At 40.9% G+C, this 23,456-nt stretch overlaps 1 protein-coding gene across 8 annotated transcripts in view; it reads right to left on the reverse strand.

Annotated features, from left to right (window-relative positions):
* Positions 1-23,456, reverse strand: part of ARB2A (ARB2 cotranscriptional regulator A) — a 271,831-nt gene that overhangs the window by 68,749 nt on the left and 179,626 nt on the right. For 7 of the 8 annotated variants that reach the window (XM_075526511.1, XM_075526513.1, XM_075526512.1 and 4 more), the window contains 2 exons: positions 8,197-8,313; positions 4,738-4,822 (listed from right to left, as the gene is read on the reverse strand). In XM_075526511.1, the coding sequence (XP_075382626.1) occupies positions 4,738-4,822; positions 8,197-8,313 (202 nt within the window). Of the gene's footprint in view, positions 1-4,737; positions 4,823-6,443; positions 8,102-8,196; positions 8,314-23,456 lie in introns of those variants that run through there. The other variant, XM_075526516.1, reaches the window with a different exon arrangement.

Genomic DNA, 23,456 nt, shown 5'->3' on the forward strand with positions numbered 1-23,456 from the left:
CTGTCAATGTTTCATTCCATTGTGTCATCTTGTTTGTCTTTTGATGTTATAATTTCCTTATTTTACAATGTTTTAACTACATTGGCTGCAACTGTTAAAAGAATAACTAGTGATTTTGGGGGTCAACTAGAAAGGCTTTAAAAGGATTTGATTAGGCAATTCATTTCACTAATGTTACAATAACTTCTTTTTATTTGATTATGTAAATGAGTGTTGGTGCATATCCACTTCGGCAAAATACTGCAAAGTTTAATCTTCTCTCCTAAATAAAAAGCTTTCACTGGCAGAAACACATGAGCTAAGGAATGTATCTTACCCAGATACTAAGGTGCTCCCCATGAGGCGCTCCAAAATATTTGTATTCAGGAAAACAAAGGCCATGTTTACCTGGCAAAATTGACCACAATGCCTTTCCTGGGTAACGTTCAGGCCACTACCGTGAAATCCAAGGGATTTAATTCCTGAACAGCAATAGAGATGGACACAGATCCATGGATCTGCTTTCTCCCATCCTCACTTTCAGCTGTTCCCACCCAGCAGCTGCTCCAGTAGGATGGCTTCCCAAAGGGCTTGTGAACTCCCTGCTCCACAACTAGCAGAAATGTTAAGGTCTCAGAGACATGAGGTGAACTACAACTACGGTTAGCAGTTAACACGATACAACCTATCATTAAAACGTCTATCCTGTTGTCTGTGTCAAATTACAAGTTGACCTCCAATCTCCTAACCAGTAAGACTCCCACCCCTGCTCCATTTTATGTGATGATCTTTAATGTACGGACTGCTTTTAAAGTCCTCACCTTTCTCCACCCTACATTTGCTTATGTCTTAGATAGATAGGAAATGGATCCATCTCCTCTGAGACAGAAGAGAGGTCTTCTGGTTTGACTCCATTACGTAGGTGGATTAAGACTGAGGCAGAAGATGACCTCAGGTCTAACAGAAGTCCCTAATGAGGGCTGAAAGTGAAGGGGGTAGGAGATAAGTTTTTTTTAACATAGACTGAAGGCTGAAGACTGACAGAGGGGTCCTCCAGGCCAATGCGGTGGCAGTGCCACAGCTGAGGACCTTACCTGTGCAATGCTCCAGAGCTGGAAACCAGGGAGGGTTGTGAGCCAGAGAAGGAGCAGAGGGGGATGATGCTGGACAGCCGTGCCCGGCTGTCCTGGTTTCGGCTGGGATAGAGTTGATTTCCTTCCTAGTGGCTGGTGTAGTGCTGTGTTTTGGGTTTTAGTAATATTGATAAGACGCCGATGTTTTGGCTGTTGCTAAGCGGTATTTACACTTGTCAAGGACTTTTTTTCCCAGCTCCCCATGCTCTGCCAGGTGCCCAAGAAGCTGGGAGGGGACACAGTCAGGACAGCTGACCCCCACTGCCCCAAGGGACATCCCACACCGTATGGCGTCATGCTCAGTGTATAAAGCTGGGGAAGAAGGAGGAAGGGGGGACATTGGGAGTGATGGCGTTTGTCTTCCCAAGTCACCGTTAGGCGTGATGGAGCCCTGCTTTCCTGGAGATGGCTGAACACCTGCCTGCCCATGGGAAGCAGTGAAGGAATTCCTTGCTTTGCTTTACTCGCGCGCGCGACTTTTGCGTTCCCTATTAAACTGTCTTTATCTCAGCCCACGAGTGTTCTCACTTTTACTCTTCCGATTCTCTTCCCCATCCCACCGTGGGGGGAGTGAGTGAGCGGCTGGGTGGTGCTTAGTTGCCGTCTGGGGCTAAACCATGACACCGGCAAAAGATAAATGACAGAGGGAGAGTGGTGGACTCTCCTCTGCTGAGGAAGAATGCCTTGTTCTTGTTGGAAAAATATGGGAAGGGTAACAAGATGGGTAGTGTTGGACAGATAGCCTCAACAGGAGCTCCGGGTCTGATGGAAGATGTTTGAGCTGGGAGATATGTCTCTCAACACAGCATGAGAGGCTCTTTATGATTCCATATACCACATGGGACAACTGTGTTAAATAGGAAATTTTAGAGAACGATCCCTTCGGTGTGGTGATAACCTGTCGCAGGAAGATGTTAAACTATGACACTAGCATGCAACCAAATCCTTGAGATGTGGAGGAAAGACCATGAAGGTGGGACCTTCACAGCATCCCATCTCTTGCCACAAGGACAGAGAATGGATTTATTATGGCTTGCTTTTTCTGTATTGTTGTTCTCATGCCCACAATGTTTAATTATTAAAGTGTATTCATTCCTTTTTGTAACTGAGTAAGACATAAATGAATTATGGCAAACATTTTAATTACTTAATAATGCTCTAATCAAAAGCTTGAACAACTCTATCTGGAAATAGAAGTTGTTTTTCCAGTTTGATGGCCATTTATTTCTCCCTAGTGATTTTTAAGGGAAATGCGAGCAAGAGACTGACATAATCTGAAGTAGGCACTGCTCACAAACAAACTGGATTTGCCTGTAAACCCCAGCACGCTGAATGGCTGAGTATCAGACCCTTTTTGCAAAAGCTGGCTCATGAGATGTGACCGAGAAGCAGTTATTCCTGGATTCACTTCTCAGTGCACACACAGATAAAAGATGGGGTTCCAAGCAGAAAAGAGAAGTGAATCTTCCTTCTGCAAAAGGCTTATTTTAAAAAACCTCGTCTCGTTGCTCTGATTGCTCTCACTGCGATTCATTGAAATACCAAGGGCAATGCTGCCAGTATCTGAGTGTGGGCTATTTCAGTACTGCAATTCTCAGGAAACGAGTGAAATAAAATCTCTTACAGTAAACAATAATGCTCCTACATCTAGTAGCATTTCATAAATTTATTACAGATCACCCTAATGCAGGATTATGCCATTGCTCATATAAACACAGTGTAGGAATTATTCACTTGTTGCTCTGTAAATGTCTTGCAGTTGTCCATATAAGACATGAATACAAGAAATATAAACAAAAACATATGAGCAAATTAATAGTTCAGCAGTAATCACATAAAACGATACTATTTTAAACTGTCCTTATATTATAAAGAACCAAGCTGGAAAGAGTTAGCTTCCATTTAAATCATTGTCCAAAATCTCTGACAAGAACTTCTAAAACATCAGTAATCTTAATCTAGTGGCATTGTACGTATGCACGAAATACAAATAGCCAACTTCTACAACTTTTACTGGCTGAAATCCTAGCCCATTCAAATTCATTCTTCTGCCAAAGACTTCAGTGTAGCTGGGAGTTCATTAAGTGGAGTATAAACATTATGCCCACTATGACCCATCCTCAATAGAAATGTAAAATTAAGACTTATTCACACCCCTATTAAAGCATCAGTCTGTTTTTTAAATAACACTTAGGATTTCTCTTATGGAATACCTTTTACATTATTTACATAGGATGAATAGAAAGAAAGGGAAGAGAAGCTCAGACGGAGGATTTTCAGTATTGGCAAGGGTACTGTAAATACTGACGGGTTGCTATCCAAGCCCCTATTTACCTGACTAAATGACCTCTATAACATGCACTCTTGCACAACAGCAACACAGATGTCAGAGATTGAAACTTAATCCTGTTTTAAAGAATTCTACTACTGAACAATATTTTTCTTTTAAACGGCAGTACTCTCCCCTAAAGTAGCAAAAAGTTGGTAAACGAATGTTGAATCTATGAAAATTTTAGTAATATTTCATTTCCCTAAGCACTAAAGAGCAATGTCAATGCTATTGCACTGCGTCTGTACAGAGCCGATGATCTGCATGGTTAGATCCCTACCCACAGCAGAAATGTGATTACAGGTCTCTGGTTGTGAGCTCTCAAACAAAGTACCGTTAAATTTTCCAAGCCTTAAAAATATCCTGCAGTAAACCAAATTTCATCTGCAAGGTTAGGTCTCATTAACAACCTCACAAATCCAGACAGATATGAATCTCTAACTTGTCAAACGAACAACTGCGTCGCACAGAGCAAGGTCAAACACTGTTCCAGCTTTTAAATTAATATTGTATAGGCTGTGTCTTCCTTTGAACCTGATTTTATATTCTACAGAAATACGCTACCTACGGCTTTTAGGAAATCTGATAATCAAACATGAAAGTTCAGTAACAGCTTTATGTATTTTAGATTACTTTCCTACAGAGATTTGAGATTTTCCTGTTACATTGACAACTATGTCTACTTTCTGGAATTATTACACATTAACAAAAGTCTCTGTGTATTATTTCATGTGCTCCTTATGATTTATGATTCATGATTCATTAATGAAAGAGCGTAGCTGAGTATCTCCAAAACAACAGAAATCTCACATCAAGATTCTTGGACACCGTAAATAATTTGCTACGTAAACTAGACTTTTGTTGATCAGGATTCAGGTTAAGTGTCTTATTTCACTTAGTTTTACCTTTCATTAATGTACTTCTTTAAAACCTTCTTGCCTACATGAAGTTAGATATTTATTCAAGGATCTATGATAAATTTCCCAGTTTGCATCATCGCTATTATTTTTCTTAAGCTCCTACCCATAATGTCACTAATTACTTAAAGCCAAAGAGAAAAGAAGACTAGAAAAATATAAGCTACAACTAGACAAGAGAACTTAAAATCCCACACAGAGCAAAAGAAACCCAAAAAAACCCCAGCGGGCTGTATAAAATAGCAGCAGCCGTATGCTTTCAGCCATATCTTGCCGCAGAAGGGTTAAAATGCATTCAGAACGAAATGCGTTTTCAAATAACCAAGTTGCTCCTGGGCACAAACACGTCCACTGGCTGGCTGCAAGCAAACCAACATACCTGCAGAGACGCGGGGGCAGTCTGGCAGCATGGACTCCACCGAAGTGTCCAGGGGCTCGGAGCTGGACACCCAGTTGCAGCAGTTCTGTAAGAGCAGGCAGGCAATTTCTGGGTAAGCCAAAAACTCAGAGCAAAAATAAATACAGACTTTGTAAATAAGGATGACGATCACATCAAAATACTCAAACTAATTTACATAGCAGTCCCAACAGGGACTGGAAGGTAAACTACACTAGCTTATTCTCAATAACTGGCGATGAAACATCGTAGTTTCATTCTAAATAAGTAAAAAGAGTAAGACGGTAATCCGGGAGATTCGTAATGTGCTTAAATAGCATGTCTGGAAGTCCTACTTTGAGTGCCAGTGGACTGAAGTAGGTGCTTGGACCAACCAGTGCCTGAATTACCCGCCGCACATTTTAAGCTTTTCCTTTCTGTAGTTGTTAAATAGGTGTTGATATAAACACTGAGCCGGCTCGCTTGCCAACATTAAAAAATCAGAATTTTTCAGGGTGTTTTGATGGAGTACACTGCGGAAAGAATGGTTGTGAAATCACAAAACAACAGATCATAACTGAATGAAAGCCATCAAGAGCAGGTTAATATTCAAGTAATTGGAAATATAGCTGAGATGAGTTGGGCATGAACGTTTAAAAATGCGAATACTAGTCTTTGAGGAATTGTGTTCAGGAAGCATTTACATTTACCTTTCATTCCTGAACCTCTGAGTAGGATGAATTTACCATGAATTTTTCAAATGTGATGCTCCAAATGCTATCTATTCAGAGAATTCTATGAATTAAATAATAATGATTATTTTAAAATTAATAATAATAATAATAACTTTGTATTAAATAATAAGTATAATTAGTATTAAACAATATGCTTTTAATAAAATATGCTGAAACTACACCAAACCTACTGAATTGAAGATTTAATTATAAAGCAACTACATTTTTAATAGGATTGCCAGCTGAACTATGAGATCTGCATGGCTTCTCTTACTACAAATCTGAGTTTTCCCTTTCTGAAAAACTGATTAACTTCATTAAGGGGAAAATTAAAAAAAAAACCTGCACAACTTTTTGGAAAGACCTAACGAATTTTCTGACAGATTTCTAAAAAATCATCCCATCAATCATGGTTGTAAAAATGGATGATTGCTATTCTGGTAAACAAGCATGTATTGTGTATTTGTAGATGCTTGCTGCCCTAGTTGTGCACCATGGAGTCCGTCCTCACTGTGGAAAGATCCTTGACTGGTAGATCAAGTGTCTTATTGTATTTCCTTAATTCATTCTGTCTGGAAGAAGATGTCAGCTGTGTTGCAGTGAGGAGAGAATTTCAAAGGCTTCAGTCCCCACCAATAAAGGGCGAGGAATGGCTTTTGAATAGATTTGTCAAGGCAACCCTACTGTTCTGGGACCAGGGAGAGCAGGAACAACATAAAGGAAGGGTTGCTGTATGAGATTAGAAAGTGAAGTTCACAAAGCATGGCAGATTTTTGTAAGAAACAGTAGATCAATGAAACTATTGAACTCGATGGAAAAAAAAAAAAAAAAGAAAACAAACACACTACCCAGTAATGTAACTTTTTTAGTAAAAAATGGTTAAAATGGAAGTATTTCACAAAGGCTTTAAGGTTTAAAGTAGTAAAGCATTATACATTTTACAATTTGCATGTATAATTTTAATTAACAGCTGAATGTGAAATTGCAAATGTAAGATGGTAGAAATTATAAAAGAAGTAGAATTTTTATGAAGTATTACATTCATTTGAAATAAGTAAAATTAATATTAACTACTGATAGAACACTACATCAGAGAGCTGGAGATAATACAGAAGATTAGCACACAATTAACCAGCTTTTATATACAATGTGACACTTGCCTGTAAGAAGCAAGTATTCTCGAAAGCAGTGTCAAGATATGTAAATGGATGATTTGTTTTATCATTCATCACAGCTCCTAATAAATTCAAAAATCATGACTTCTATAGGTACTAAAAATAGGCCACCAATGATACAGGAGAGATAGCTCCAATGAAGAATTACTTTTTTAACAATTCATTCTTTCAATGACAGCAATTAGCCCTACAGACAGGCAGCGATTAGGTGTATATTTTAATTATTATTCATTTTACCAGTAGCCTTAAACCTGATTAAAGTAAGAGATATCCAGGTGATATGCTAGTCTTAATACCACTCAGCCATACTTCACATATGTAAAATTCTTCTTTCTTATAGGAGATTTTCAATGCTAATGTAAGTTATGACACTCCATCCACTTTTTAGGCCATTAATCATTTAACTTATTCTTTAAGATCTACTTTCTGCAAATGAAATTAAAGGTAATGCACTTGTCTTGTTCAGACTAAATGCTTAAAGAAAAATGGAGTTGTCAGATTCAAATTACAGGATTTAAAATTTCAGTTTTACTACATAACATATATTTTAAGGTTTTGATTTCCCATAAAGAAAATGGGGATTTTTCTGACAGAGCCTGTAGGGGTTACCATTCTTTATATTTTTAACATTTAAGTCAGAGCTGTCAGACTGCATCCCAGGTGATTCTCTATTCCCATCAGTCATGGCCTATAAAACTGTAAGGTTAAGTTGGGAATAGGCAGTCTATACACAAAGTTTCACTAAATCCTTGGGAAAAAGTCAAGTCTAACAAATAGTTCAGGGTACAACTAGCTTAAATTTGCCACGTGCACCTATTGTTTTAGCGTTCTGCAACGGGAACACAGAAAACATGGACATGAGCCTGAACTGGCGAGGAAGAGACTCATAAACCGACGTTTAGTTGGTCTCACTTTAAAAAATAGGATTTTTAAAATCTCAGCAGCCCCATACTTAAGTATTAAATGAATAAAGAATGCACGGCATCATCCTTCACCCAAGCGTGGAACTTGGTGCTTGCTGGCCATGAACCAACACCATCTTGGACCAACTCGCCGTCGGTAGGTGTACAGTAGCAAATACTCCGACTTTTCATCAGAAAACCTCGGAGCACTTCAGAAGTAATTACATCTCATAAAACTGCTGAGAGAAAGGATTTTTTGCCAGTTGTGCAAATCATCAAACTGAGTCACAAAGAGCTTAAAGGGGCTTTTCCACCATCGCCAGATCAAGCCCGGAGCGCTGGGTGCGCCCAGGACTTTGCTCCAGATATCAGGCAGTGTATGGGCTGCCTTGGTATATGTGTCTATATTGCTGTGCAGCAGGAAGAAACGCTGGACTTGATTCTTATTATTTTGACTGCTACCTCTGAAGTTCAGAAATGGCTTTAATCTCAGTTATTTTAGGGGCTGGTATGGGCACACAATTTCCACAGTCCTGTAATGTGCTGTCTTTCATACCTTAAAGAAAAGGAAGAGGTCAGCAGACAAAGACATGTTTATAGAGCCACATACAGACGTATATACCACAACCCTTTAAAAAAACCCGGCCTCACCTCTCGCATCCACTCTCGAATAGTTTTCCCAACTTCTTGATGCCACACATTGTGAACAGAGTCTGTCAACGCCACAGCAGTTACCTTATTCTTTACTTCTGCCTCTCGTTGAATCATCTGTTAAAAAATATTGGCTTTAAGTTCTTTCTTTCTATTGAATAGAGTCTGCTTAGTCACAGATAATGATCTTAAATTAAAAAAGAAAGAGCAATACAAGTTCAATACTTGACTTCACTTGTTTTAAAGTTTATACAAATCCTAACAGCTCCAGAAACACAGAAAGACCTAATATTTTTGATAAAAGAAATAATACTAACTTTTAACTGACTGAACTATTCAGTCCTATTATTTTCCATGTGGCTTGACAATTCTAGGATTAAAGGTATCATAGTGAAAAAATGGAAGATTCCCTGAGGACACCTTTTACAAGCTTCTCCAAGTTCCTATTTCTGTGCTTCAGGGAAGCTGGTACCCGTGGTTCACTGTAAGCTACTCATGACTATCATCTACTAATTTTCAGTAGATTGCTGTAGTTTTTCTGATGTACAATCTTACTTTGACTTGTATGGGTTTTTTTCTTTTTCCATCCAATTTAGCTACCTTGCACTCCCACCATGGTCCCAAAATTCTTTGTGGTCTCTCTTATACACATGCTTACCCAGCTAACGCTGGAGCCTCTCAACATTTTTAGGATATTAAAGAGCCTCTGTTGTTGCAAATGACACTATGACTAAATAATATTAGTTCTAAAACCAATTAAATGATTGCTGCAAATAACATGAGCGAACTGACAAAGATGCTGTGGAATTCAGCGCTGCTCTGCAAGATAAAAGGGACTGGGAAAGAATAGTTTGATATCAAAGAGAGACAAAAAGGTTTTAATCTCCTGACACGAGTGACCCTAATTTGTAACACTGGATCAAAGAAAGTATAATGAATCATACTTATAAAACCGGCATTTCGCAACTAGTGTCTTTATCACCGTGTATGCCTCACTAAAGTTAATGGGTTTTTTTCAGCTTCCTTTTAGATAAATGGCAACATATACAACATTGCTAAAACCTGGCATTCTTTGTTCATGCTCCAGTAACTGCGTATCAGCATACAGGCTGCACCTCCAAAAACACTGCTCTAAAAGAGACTTTTACAATGGGGATGTTAATTATATTTTGCATCAGAAACTTCAAAATAAACACCTTGACCCAAATTTTTGATGTGAAAGTAGCATTTTTCCATACCTTATGCAAACTATCTCCTAGTTTCTTCAAGATATCACACATCTAAACCCTTTTGACCAAACACTCTTACTTCCAGTTCTCCATAACCGCAGTATATTCTGAATTATCATGTCTTGCCTTTTTTTTTTTTTTTTTGTTTACATTATGTATATTTTAAAATCCGTGTAATGGAATTAGTATTCTAAGGGAAAAATATTAATCACTATTGGCCAGGTAATGCCAATGTGGAGCTCCCCGTTCCAGATGAAATCAGGTGCTCACCTTTCCCAGTACTCTGCCTTTGGTAATGTCAGTATTACATGACTCAGGAATTGAGCTGAGCTTAGGACATCTTGGGCAAGTGCGTATGAAGAAACTCTTAAGAGTAGTCTTTCTTCATGTGAAGCCTTTCTATACATACTGGTTTTTTTCATCATCTACCCTCCTGTGGGGCATATTTAATATCTAGAATTTTTGGAGGATGGGACATTAACAGGTAGTTGCATGGGTGACAAAATCACACATTTAGGACAAAACATCTTATCTATTGTAAGAAGGTGAGCTTCTTTCAGCTGTAACACAATACGGACATTTTCAGCCAAACATCTGATACAAACATCTGAATACTAAATTTCACTGTAAATATAAAGATGGCAAAACTTCCTCCATTGTGAAACTGTACGTAAGAACAGTGAATCTCTCAGGATGATCTTCAGGCCATTGTAGGAACCACCAGTGATTCTGCTAAACTGGGGATGAAACCCCTGAGCTCTGGAGGAAGGTGGAGCCTCAAAACAAAGGTTTTCCTTGACGATACAATCCCCCTCCCCAAACCTGTACGGACATCTCAACGACCGATGAATGCTTTGTCTCTCAAAGGGCTGAGTCACTCAGACCTTTGACCAGCCTGGTTCAGCAGAACTTGGACTCATAATGAGTATCTATCTCATCTGCAATATTCTATTCTATTCTATTCTATTCTATTCTATTCTATTCTATTCTATTCTATTCTATTCTATTCTATTCTATTCTAAAGTTCTTTACAATTACACCAGGCCCCAAATGTGGTTCAGATCTGCCAAACATCTGAAAATATTGGTTTTTAGACTGCAACTTTACCGTCCCCTTTATCAGGCAGAGCTACGTGCATGAGATGATCACCAAAGAGACGACCCTTTGATGGCAGGGGAAAGCCAGGGTGCTTTTCGGAAGGCTGTGGCTAGTCCTTTCTCTTACCAGCCATCACAACGATCCAACTGCTTTACCTCTACATAACAGGTAAGGTAGCATCACCCTCCTTCTCTAAACAGGACAGCATCTGCAGAAAGACCTTCTGCTGAAGGGCTGCAGGTCCTGCTAGGCTGTCAGGAGCTTGTGTTCCCAGGCTTCTCCTAAACCCAGCACCACATACAGTGTAGTTAAGGGACTGGACCCTCTGTTCCACATAAGAGCCACAAGACTGGCTCAGAAATCCTACCAGAAAAAAAGCTCTCTGAAAGAGATGGTACCTAAAAACAAGACCTGTAAGCCACACATGCCCAACTTGAACTAAATCTGCTGTATATTGAAAAAGCTTTAGAAATACGCCATACGTACTAATATTCCTGTACTAGTGCTGTTCTTTCCAGCATGCATTTGGCTGCACCGTCTTGCACAAAATGATGTGATTTAAACGGGCAAAGGCGCAAAAATGTCATTGTCCTTGAAGCGCATGTACCTACCAATTACTCGGAGTTATTACATGCTGGGGGAAGCTTAAAATCGTCACCAGCTCATTGTGTTCCAGCATGACTTCCTCCATGAAGGGCTGGTCTTCAGAAGCACTGCTAATGACCAGCAAGGGGAAAAAATACAGTCTGCTTTGGAAAAGCAGTCTTTTCTCAAGGGGTTGTGTCCCACATTTCGGTTTCAAAAACTAGCCACCCCGTTCATCTAAGAACATCATCGTTTTCTTCAAATCACAAGGAAATGAAGACATGCAGTTCCCTTCTCCCCTTCTAGACCTAGCTCAGGTTTGCTATTCTTGATTTCCCTATGCACACGGAAAACGTGGCAGCCATCGATCACCATCTCTTCCTACTCTTTCTTCACATGGTACATGCAGTCTTTGCTTTTCAGATCATATATGATATGGGGAACAGTATGCAATACCCAACATGCTGCTGGTGCTTGCTGCTCAGCTTTGTGGATGCCTGCAGAATGGTATTCTCTTCACAAAGATCAGCAAAGAGACTGAGGCTGACAATGTGAGGTTTTTTGATAACTCAGCCACAGTGCTGGGGTCAGGACAAGGGCTCACGGATGCAGCAGCAAAGAGGGATTGAAGGGATTAACTGAGATTCAGTTACAGATTTCTCTATGTCCAGCCCAGAAGAAATAAGTTTTGGTAGGCATCCATGCCCTTATGAGCCAACTTGGAAAGAAAACAGACAAAAACAATATATCAAGTGGAGAAAGGATCAAGGGTATAACCTTCACTTAAACAAGAAGTCTCATGTGTCCGTCTTTAAGTGACACAGGAAAGTCACTTCAGAGCGTGCCAAACCCAGGACACTTAGCTTCTACCATAACAGCTCAAGTTCTCTGCTACAACAGGACGTTAACTGATAATAATAAGCAAGGAGAACAGATCCAGGTGATGCTCAAGCAGCAGACCCTCTTATCAGGGATGACAATTTATCCTGCAAGAAGATACAAGAAGCCTATGTGCTTTTGGCTACAGAAGCTTCAATACTCAGTAAATGCTTCAGATTCAATGGACTGATAGCTCACAGTTGAAATATATTTATCTTTTCTAAAAATAGTTTTGAATTCACATACATTTTAAAAATTAAGTGAGCAGAATAAAATTGTTAGAGTAAAATATATTAACATTCTACACAAATGTAGCACCCAGCTGCCATTCAAATTTGATATAACTACAGAGTTGTACAAAATTCCAAGGGAAGGATGCTATGGGATGCCTGATTTACACTTCCCAGGACTAGTTTTATTCCATGCAGTCACTTAAAGTGGACATGCTAAAACTGAAGACATTTAATAGACCACAGACTATTTACAATACTACAAATTACATTTTTTTTTCCAGGGTAATGGTGTTTTTTACGGAAGCAACAATTGCAAACAAAGACCTAAGGATTTTGTCTAAAGTTCATTTTATGCCTTGCACTCTTGGTACATCAATAAATTCCATAGACAGGAAGATTTCACAGCCTAGGAATTACTTAATTTCCTGCTCGATGCTCATTTTCAATCTTAAATTATTCTTAGCTGAATAGATTTTGCAGGAAGCCATCTCTCTGCGCTTACAGTACATCTCATTGGACGGCTTATGGCTCTGCTCATTCTGTCCCTACATTCCTTCTTCTGCTTCCAATAATTCATTTATAGTCAGAAGTAGGTAAGTCAGCACTTCTCTGGTAGGTAAACGAGTTCTCATTTATTACCGAATCACTCAATACACCACTCTGGGTCCTCTAGACTTCCCAACCATCTTTTCTATTGAGGCATTTCCATTTTACCTTTGTCTTTGTGTTCCTTCTTTGTAGTCACAGTAACGTTTGGGTTTGTAATTTATTAACCATGTATCATCACTACTTTATACTTGATTCCCTTAGAATGGCAAGTCGTACACGAGTGTTCACTGCAACAAGTTAGAAAGCGTTCAGGCGTCTTTTTGAAAGTTGTCTCTATCTCAGTGGTTGAACATTTGTTCCTTCACTTTGCAAGGGAAAACGTCAATTATCTATTTGCACAAGTATTCAACTCTATCACTTACATAAGCAAGAACCTGAAATCCCCTAAAAATGCATTCATTAAATTCATATATATTAATTACCTATTTATTGGTCAACTTAATAAGTGTTCTACTGCTAAACTGTCTGTAAGGTTAGATGGCAATCCTCTGTAAGTTTATATTACACATTTATCATCATAACTTTATAATGACAAAAGGTTGATACCTTTATTATGTGTAGTATATGCATACAAAACAGTGTGTGATACATATATTACATACACAATATATTTAGTGTGTATGCATATATTTAGAATAGACGATAAAATACATCTTTGGTGTATATTTTATAGCATAGCACACTTCTCAAATGAAAGCATCAGTATGCTAAGAGGTGACTCAAAGGTCTGATCCTGCAAACACGAAAATCCATGAATATCCCAGTTAGACTTCAGGTAAATGGCTTCTGGGAGTAACTCTTTGCAGCATTGATTCCATACTCTTTATACCTATTGTAACAAATTTAAAATGGCTAAAAAAATCCAAAATTCTGAGAAAGGTAACAGGATGTTAAAACACGCCTCTTTTATTTTTATGGGCTCAGACAATCAAATCATCCTCCACCACTTTGGATGTGGTGTTTACTTACTTCTCTGAGTTGCTTGTAATTAGGTATGAGGAAAAATGGATTGAAAAAGAAATAAAAAATGCCCCCAAATTTTACTTCCTCTTGAACTTTTGAAAAAACCTTTCATCTACTTCCCCTGCCTTCTATCACAGTTTCAGTGGTGGTATGGTGTTCACATGGTATGCACTGGGCTTGAATGGGCATGACTACAATAAGAATTTGGCTTGGAGCAATATAATTTTGACGCAAGTCCTCCATTGTCTCCAGTAGTCTCATACTGGTTTGAGTCTCTAAGAGGTTTTGGCGTGTGCAAACTGAATTCCTTTCAGAGGAAACTGAACTGGAAGCCCCTGTCCAAATGTCCTCAATGATTTCCAGAAGTGAAACAACTTTGCAGTAGAAATTCTGGTGGATCAAAACGGGATCAGCTGGACTCTGAAACATTTGTAAAAGCGGCGGTAGACGGAAAGAGAGAAGAAATGATGTGCTGGGAATGGTGTGTGAGAGGGCAACTTGTATTTAACACTTTTGGAAGGATGTGCAGATTCTTTCTTAGTAACTTCATGTGCTCTCCTCGGAGCTTGGTGCATGTCTACGGTCATTCAAGATCCCCTTCAACTCCCCTTTCACTCAGTCTCATACAAACCAAGTAGCGCTAGCACTTGAGCTAATGCCTTTTTTCAGTTGAGAAAGAATTCTCTTCACCATGAAGCATATCATTCTGTTTGTTTGTAGTGTGAGTTTGTCAGTCTGGGATTCCCAAGACCTTTCACTGCTTCCTGGATAGAATTCCGGAATTTCTGAAATACTCTTAGTTTTTTGCACATCTTAAAATGGAGTTAGATTGCAAGTTTTGTAAAATATTATTCATTAGGGATTAGAATCACAGAGCAACTACGCTTGAACAGCACATAGCAAAAATAATAAATAATCCAAAGTTAAACTAGTTCCCATTTTCAATTAGCAAGAAGAATAATTTTCCCTAAATGAATTCACGGACATGTGATAAAATCCCTGCTTACAGTAGACAAAGCATCTGATACACACCAGTTTTTAAACAGGAGAAGAAAATATCTGGAGAGATACAATCATAGAATGACCATAGCCAAGTACTTTCCGATATTTTGTTCACAGATCTATTGGCTGTTACATCTACAATTGTGATAGCTTTCTACAGCAATAAGTCACACTGTAACAGTAATAATAATGCATGAACATATTCAAATAGATTGCTTTAGAGCATCTGGAGTCTAGGACTTGTCACAGTTCACACTGTAAGCCAATTCCTGTTGCAGAACTTCTACTGAAAATTTCCACACATGCCTTACATTGGGGGTATAAGTTCTTAAAATCAATCATGATTAGAAAAATATTTAATTCTAAAATAACTCAAGATTAAAAAAGCATAGGGGTCATCTCCCTTATGCATAGCGCAGTAAAAAACCAACAAAAAAACGGTACACAAAATTCCGCTGGTAATATTATGTGAACAGTGCAAACAAAACTCATGGCTCTCTAGTATAAAAGCCTCAGGCTTCAGCTTTATTAAAACTTTAAACTTAATAATGCAATTCTCCCACTTCTCTTGTCCCCAGTGTCTTATGACAGAGAGCTTACAGAAGAAAAGCCTTCAAGGACCTGTAATAACGTGGAGAACACCAAGTTCCCAAACACGGGTGGTTGTGCTAATAGGTGCAACAGGTCCACGGGTAGGGATGCTGGCCCACCTCGCTTACAAACCTCCCAGCAATTTGTCTAGTACGAACGAAGCCTAACAGTTCAATAGAAAGCCCATCACATAACATAAACTCTTATGGTACTGTGTGGGTAAAAATCTTTGAATGGGTCCACTACATCTCACCCACAACAGCTCAAACCAAAACACATGGGTGGAAGGGGCATCCTCCACGGACTGGAGCACAAAATGTTGGCATTCTGCACATAGTTTCCTTGCAGACCAAAAATGTACTTTGGACAAGAAGGCTTGGTCAAGCTCTTCCCATCAAAAGCTCCACTCAAGCGAACAAAAGCCAACCCCTTTTTTAATGCATCTCAAGATATTTCAGTGGTGAAGGTTGCTGAGATATTTGCCTTTGGGCTGCTGGAATAGGACTGCAGTGATAGCCGGGAAAGGAGGTCTGGAGCAGCTGGGTCTAGCTGGAGTCAGTCAGTTGGTACTCCCTCCCGACAGCAGCAGTCTGCCGTCCCAAAACTGGAGATCCGTGCCAGGGAAATCTCTGTACGTCTCATTGACATGAAAATAAAGTTCTGAAGCATCAACAACTTCCACCTATCTCAACCAGGAACAGAGAGTGAAGCCTGATCAGTTTAAGTGTTAACGTTCCTATGCTGCTGACTGCAGCAGGGAGATGTTGGCTTGCCTCTAATATAAGAGCTCAAAAATGGTCCGCTCTTAGGAATGTGGAGCTCCACAAGGGCCAATTCATGCTGCCAGGAAGCAGCCTAAATTAGCAGTGCAGTATTTGGCACAACTAATGCTGAAGAGCATCTGATACTTGAGCCAGGTTGTTTAAAGGTAGCTTGGGTATGTCCAGCGCAGTACGTGAGCCCCAGGAAAATCGTATTTGAAAAATCCACATAGTTTGCTAAACTGTATTTTGTTTTGTATTCACGGTTATTTTGGACTTGGGTAGTGGAAGACGTTGTGAGCGCATGATCACACCTAAACCTCCGCCACAGCAGAAGATCCTTCTCTGCTCTGGCTTTACCATGTGTCTGTGTCAGCAGCATCCCCTTAATAGAGATGCAGGAGTTTTTCTGGCAGGAGGCTGCATCACCTCTCCAAATGACATGAGCTCAGCCAGCAAGAGCATTCCTCTGTTAGAACAGCTATGCAAAACCTGCACTAGAGGTTTTGCTAACATAGTTATCTTGGCTGGGGTGGTGAAGGATTCTTTCAAGCTCTTAGCTGATACATCTTTGCCAGTAAAACCTTATGTTGTAGGTCACAGCTTTGCTTTTTCTTGGTTTACCTGGATTTCTGAGGCACTGCATAGCTATTTCAGCGCCATGCCTAGTTTGAAATGAAATAATAAAGTAGAATAAAATAAAATAAAATAAAATTAAAAACAAAAAAAACCTATTAGTAAACTGCCTTAATCAGAACCATCTAGACCCATACCCACTGAAAGTTCAAAGTGCTGTAGCATCAAGAAAGGTCAAGATCTAGGTGGACTAGGAAGCAGAGGCATCTCTGCTTGAAACTGGGAGCGCTGTCAGCCTCTTGCCCCAAACTTGCTAGCCCGGTCTCAGTTTTTCACAAAGACTTTCACAGCCCTAGTCAGCCCTGAGCACGGGCAAATCACAAGCCATAATTTTGAATGTTTCCTTGTTTCAACGTACGTTGGGTGCCAGACTTTTAGCCTCATCTTGCAGCCATTAGGGACAGTTTAACATCATTTAAGAGGAGCAGTCGGTGCATGGTTGACCCCTAGCAGTGATGCACAGCTGACATTCTATCAGAGGTGCCCCGTCGTACCCGAGCGGGGTGCTGAACGCTCCCCGAGACCTATCGCTGAGCAAATATGAGTGAGTTTTCAAACCCCGCCAGTTTTCTTGCTGTTGACGGGAGCTGTAGGAAGCTCCAGACTAGGGAGGAGCAGGGTCTCGGGGTGCAGACAGATGATTGAGTTACGGTGACTCCTCCAGTCGCCGCCTGTCAGACTCGCCGCGGTAGCTCGCAGCTTGTACGGGCTCCGCTGAAGGGTGGCAGCAGATAGAAGCTGGGTTGTTGATGCTGCTACCAACCTCGGCCATCTGGTCTACCCATCTGAGGGATGCGACTGCTCCAGGGCAGAGACACTCATCTGCTCCCCAGTCAGGCACCGTGCCGCCACCGTTTTCAGCCCCGGGGATTTGAGCCTGGTCAACATCTCTGAGGTTGTTACTTTGGGTGAGTTCAAATTGATTAGGAAGTGGGGCTGCGCAGAAATAAACCCTTCTCACACCAGAAGAAAAGTTCTTCCTAAGGCACTTGCTTGAGCTGAACATCTTTTAAATTACAGTGGACCAGCCTTGCTGTATCTAAACAACCAGTACGCATATAAAACGGATCAATAAAACAAGTAATTTACTCTCAGCCTGTCTTGCTGGGCTCCTCCTTTGCATCATGTGGGGTGAAAACTTCTAAAAAGCCTTGAACCAGAATATGCGGGTTCTTGGAATTCTATTTACTCAGATAAAGTTAAATAAAACACAGTGATCTTAAATCTTTGTGGTGACAAATTAGTTGAAATAAACTGCTCCTGAAAATCAGTGTGTAACAAAACCATTAATACACAAGGCTTGAAAATGAAATGATACAAGATGTTGGAGGTTTTTTTTGATGTTTTACCATCACGAAGGTAATGGTTCATATCTAATGAAAAACGTGGCCTGAAGTAAGTTATGGAAATAATTTTCTCGTGTTTTAATAAATGTGTAAATCCAGAACTCAGTCTACAAGTGAACAATCATATTAGTGAAATGAATGTGAAACAATCAAGTAAATAACTGTTTTTACATGTTAAGTATCAAATACAACAGGGTAAAATGGCATTACTTCTTCATTGCTTCTGTCTGAATGGTACATGGAAAACTTTCATTACAGCTTTATGCAAATCTCACACTGGTGCATTTTTCAATGAAATAGTCAGTTTCCTTATATTTCATTTTATAGCTAGAGAAATAGAGAGAATTGTACTGGTTTAACATCAAGCAGGTCAAACCCTCCACAGATTTCTGGATGTTGGCTATTTAAGAAGTTGCCCCTATTTTATCATACGTTCACACAAACATGTCAGCCTATCTTTTAATTTCTATTAAAAGGCCAGACTTAAAAAAAAAGAAAAGAAAATGAGAAAAGCTGAGCGTTAAGCTCAGCACCTCACAGATGGACGTGGAGTCTGACGCCCTTGTTATTTAAACACAGACAGCTGGATTTCCACTTCAGCCAGAGGATAAGACAACACTCACTCTTCCTGTCCTTTGAAGCCTCAGCTTCGACTCTTGCAACCTCTGAGTAACTTCAGGAAGGAAAAGTGTCTCCACAGGCAAGGTCTCTGAGCAAGAGGGTATGTAAACTGAAACTTTTGGGGTCACACAAACTCACGGAGATAACTCTTTTCGCAGTTAGGGAATGGGAAATTGTGATTTATTATTGCAGACAACCAAAAGAGAGGAGCAGCAGCTTCCTCCTTCTTCCCACTAAAATGCTCCTCCCGCATGCACACCGCATGCACGCTCCTTCGCCAAAAAAGTATGTGCACGTGTGGCAGAAAACCAAATTACACCAAGCGGAGCACAATATGACTGACTCCTTCAAAGTCTGAAAAAAACAGAAAAGCAGAAGGGGAAATACTGGATAATTCTTTATCGGGGCTCTTTATCTGACATTGGACATGCCATCAGATATCAGGCAAAGTTTTCCACCCAGTCGTGAGGTGGGGAAGTAGCAGCAAGGCTAAGAAGGCTCCATGGAGGAGAAAATTTTTCATACGCAGAAGGGCTTCGTGAAGCAGCCTGAAGGATGTATAACTAATCTACGATGACAAATGATTCAGATAAAGATCTTCCAATTCAGAGTACAGAACAGACTCTTATAAACAGTACACATTCATAATTAAATGTCTGGTCCATGCCCTGCGCCGGTAGGCACCAGGCACAGCTGTACTGGCAAAGGAAGCTGAGATCCTCCACCCTCACCCTCTGGAGACACTGGGCATGGACCTGCTCTCCAGCAGGTCTGGAGAGCCATAGCACTGCCACAACGCACAACTTGCACCTCAGCATCCCTGGACATGGAAATGGGGTGGGAGACCAGGATGCTGTCTCACTGCCATGAAGTCTTTCCTTGTTGATCCTCCTGGCCTGCTGAGTGATCTTGGACCAGCCTGGTCATCAGCTTGCTCATATCATTTATTGCTGTGTAATGCTACAGGAGACCCACGCGCTACTCGCTCTGCATCGCCCTCAGCCTGAGCCTGCTAGTCAAATACCAAAAATCACCCTCGAGTACTTATGACACCAGTCAGAAAAGTGATGCCAGGTAGCGATGAGTCAACAGGAGAACGAGGAGTGTCATTTCTTAGCGTAACGAGTACTGTTGTGCCCACACGTCAGGCCAATGGATGCTGCACAAAAGCACTGAAAAATCCCCGCTTCCCATGCAGGAAGGTACTCATTTATCACATGCAGTTCTTCTTTAGTGAAATAACCTAAGCTCTTGTACTCACAAGCCTCAAAGAGAGACTCTGGCACGTTAAGAGCGGCCCATGTTTATTTTCATGGCTGTTAGGAAATGGAGAAATCATCCTGAAAATTTTGGATTGGACTCTGCCTTTGGTGGTTGCACTCAGGCTGCCAGACCAAGACTTTCCCGTAAACGCCAGCCAAGGCACACTGGCTGGCTCCTGAAACCAGGCTACACCAGTGGGCAAGCTGGGATGGCATGGAGAGCACTGGGCAACCCTCCCCTCTCACTGCAGGAGGAGCCAGCCGGGCAGCGCTGCTGCGGCGAATGTCCCTGGGCCACCGGGTAGGACCTGAAGAAACAGCAGCCTCGTCCTGTGACCATGGGATCTCCGGGGAGCTCGTCAGGATGCTGCAGGACCGTGAAGATCAGCCAGCCCTGCACTAAAGCACAAGCGACGTCTGCTAAACTTTCTCCGCTCTCCAAAGTTTCTGGTCTACTTTGAAAAAAGGCCTGCTGTGGGTTTAACTACTTAACCATCTTTTTAAGCTAAGAGCTCATCATTTTCAACTTAAGAAGTCCCACTTCAAAAAAAAAAAAAATTCACAGATATCGTGGAAGGCAAAAGACACTGTGTGAAATCTGCAAATTCTGGCCCTCATCAATAAAAATTCAAAATGTTAAAAACATGGGATAAGGTAGAAAGTCAGCCCCCCTTTCCCACAGCATTTCATGCCTGCTTTGTGTTATATATCTACCAAATGATAAGCTCCTTGAAAGAGAACCATTTTCCTTTTGTTTGGTCCTGAACACACAGTTGGAAGTTCAAGCATCTAGCACACAGAGAAGCATTCCTGTATGCTCTTTGCCTAATTTTAAAGTAAGTTAAATAGAATATACATAATAGCCATTTAGTTAGACCAAAGGCAGCTGGAGCCACCCCTGGTGTTTATTTCCAAACCATTACACATCACTAGCAAGATATTCTCCACGACCCTCTGATCTTATAAGGTTCATAAGGAACACTAAAACCAAAAGCAACCGCAAGCTTTACTTCTGCTCCTATTCCTCCAAAGTCCTCTTCGGTGTTCCATCACTGGATGAGGTGAGGAAACATCACACCTGGATAGGTTTCCCATGTCTTTATTTCACCACCAGCACCACCGCCACAGCTTCCCCCCGGCAGAACAACCTGGCGAGCAACCCCCTACCATAAGGATGTATCCTACCATCGGTTGAAAGTCATCATTTAACTGGACCACGACACCAAATACTGTTCACAGCTCCCGTCTCTGGGAGCCTCGATACCCAGATTCGTCCTCTTAAAGGATGAGACCTCTATAAAGACGAGAGCCCAGTCACATCTCCAGTACTTGGATAGATAAGCCGACTCACCAGACATGCATACCTGAAGGCTTCTGCACACTTTGGGAGGGAGGTGTACCAACGGAGTGTATCAGTTTATAACACACTTTGGAAACACATACAGTGCTAAATCACAGTTCAGTCTGTATGCACGCACTTACAGCCATAGGTGCTTTTAAGCTGCACCAAGAAGCATCGTTACACCAGGACATATGCCTTGTTGGGAGGTTACCTCAGTTTAACTAAATTCCTTTCTAAACTAATGATTAAAGTCTCAAAACCCCTTAAGTATAGACAGACCTTACTCTGCTGAACCCATCCTGAGTCTGCCTACTCCTAAAGCACTCTGGTGCAGCCTCGGAGCAGAGGACCTGAGCTAACTGCTGGAACAAAATCAGCTTCCCCCGTGGACAGGGAGCGAAGGTTCATACCAGACTTGAAAGGAAGCTTTCCCGAGCTTAACAACAGCTGTGCCGCCAATGTTTTCAGTTTAATTTTTTTTTTTTTCCCCTGTAACCTTTGTGTGAACTTCTGAAATGAATGGCTTTGGCTTATAAACCTGCACTCCTGGACCAAACAGCCCCGTGAAGCTGGCAGTCCTTCACCCTCACCCCTTGTATTGCTAACCTTAGATCACACCCCCCCCCCCTCCCCCCGCTAACGGGGAGGGAGATGCAGGTGCAAATAAGCTTGAGCAAAACATTGTGAGCAGCTCATGAAACAGCCTGGTGCTAGGACATGGAGAGACACGGCTCCTGCAGGAGCTGGGACAGCCTGAGCTTTCTGGTGGGACACAGCGGCTGCTCCGAGTCCCGTGGATCTCCGAGACATCGGGTATCAAAGCATTATTAGATGCAGATGGTGTGTTTTGGATCATAAATACATCATTTGGGATTTTTTTTTTTTTTTTCTGCACTTGCTGTGGTTTCCAGAGGGGATCGCATTGCATCACACGCCAGCTAGCTTGGCCGTTGAAGGCCAAGTGTGAAAATAGTGGCAATCAATCCCACCCGAGCCATTCTTGCAAAACATGGATAATGAACACATGTTGTGGTACACAGGTTTTATCGGCACACTTTTTCAGCTTCGGTTTCAAAGGTGAAGCCGTAAGTGTGTTAGGCAGATCACTCCGAACACCGGGAGCTGGAGAGGAGCTCTCGGAGAGCAAAGACCTGTGCCGGCCCCGCGCCAGATGCGTGTCCCCCTTGCTGGTATCCCAGATGTGTGTCCCCCTTGCTGGTACCCCACCAAGCTCTCCTCAGCATGTGCACGTGTTTTATTTTCCCAGGTTGAGGTGTTATCAGCAAACTCCAAAGTTTATGTAAGTAAAGAAGGAGCTGGCTGATGTGATCCGTTTGATCCAACAAGGCTTGGATTGATGAAATATTACTTAGGATTGATGAAATATCTAGGTCTGTGCAAAAACATCTACTGCAACATATATGGGGCATGCCTGCTGTCTCGAAAGAAATACAGTTTTCCTTTGGTTGGTTTTGGGGAAAAAGTAATTGTTTTATAATGGGTTGTATGCACCCCTATGGACATAAACAGACCTCTAAAATTGTCAAAGCGATTTCCATAGAAATGTACAGAAAACACATATAGCAGACAGTCATCGTTTCAGGTTCATATATTAATGAACCAGAAATTACATTCCCTTTATAGCAAGTGTCCTCTAGCACTCCCCTACCTTAAGGAAAATAGCACTTCAAAACGCTGACAAGAGCAAAGTCTATAAACCCACCATTTAAATACCTGACAGTAAGCACCAGTAAGAGATGGCACTAGAAAACGTACACTCGAAAGGGCTCTTTTGCAGGTACTGTGGAATTTTCTCTGTTTTCCCTTGTTTTCAGTATTTCATTTTATAAAGCTCTTCCAACATTTATCTGAGCACACGGTAGTGGTATTAGTCACGTATACCACGAGAGCCTACCGAAGTTGCAGTCTCATAGCTTCCACAGCGTTACTGCAGCACTAAAACCATCAATAAAAATGTTTTCACACTCTATATGTCAAAATCAATTTTACTAATAAGTACGATATTTCTTCTAAGATGAACAAATTTAGTAATTTTCTTTTTACTTCTCATTTTTCTTGCAATTATGATTTTATCTATTCTAG

Source organism: Mycteria americana, chromosome Z (assembly GCF_035582795.1).
Source record: "Mycteria americana isolate JAX WOST 10 ecotype Jacksonville Zoo and Gardens chromosome Z, USCA_MyAme_1.0, whole genome shotgun sequence".
Taxonomy (NCBI): Eukaryota; Metazoa; Chordata; class Aves; order Ciconiiformes; family Ciconiidae; genus Mycteria; species Mycteria americana.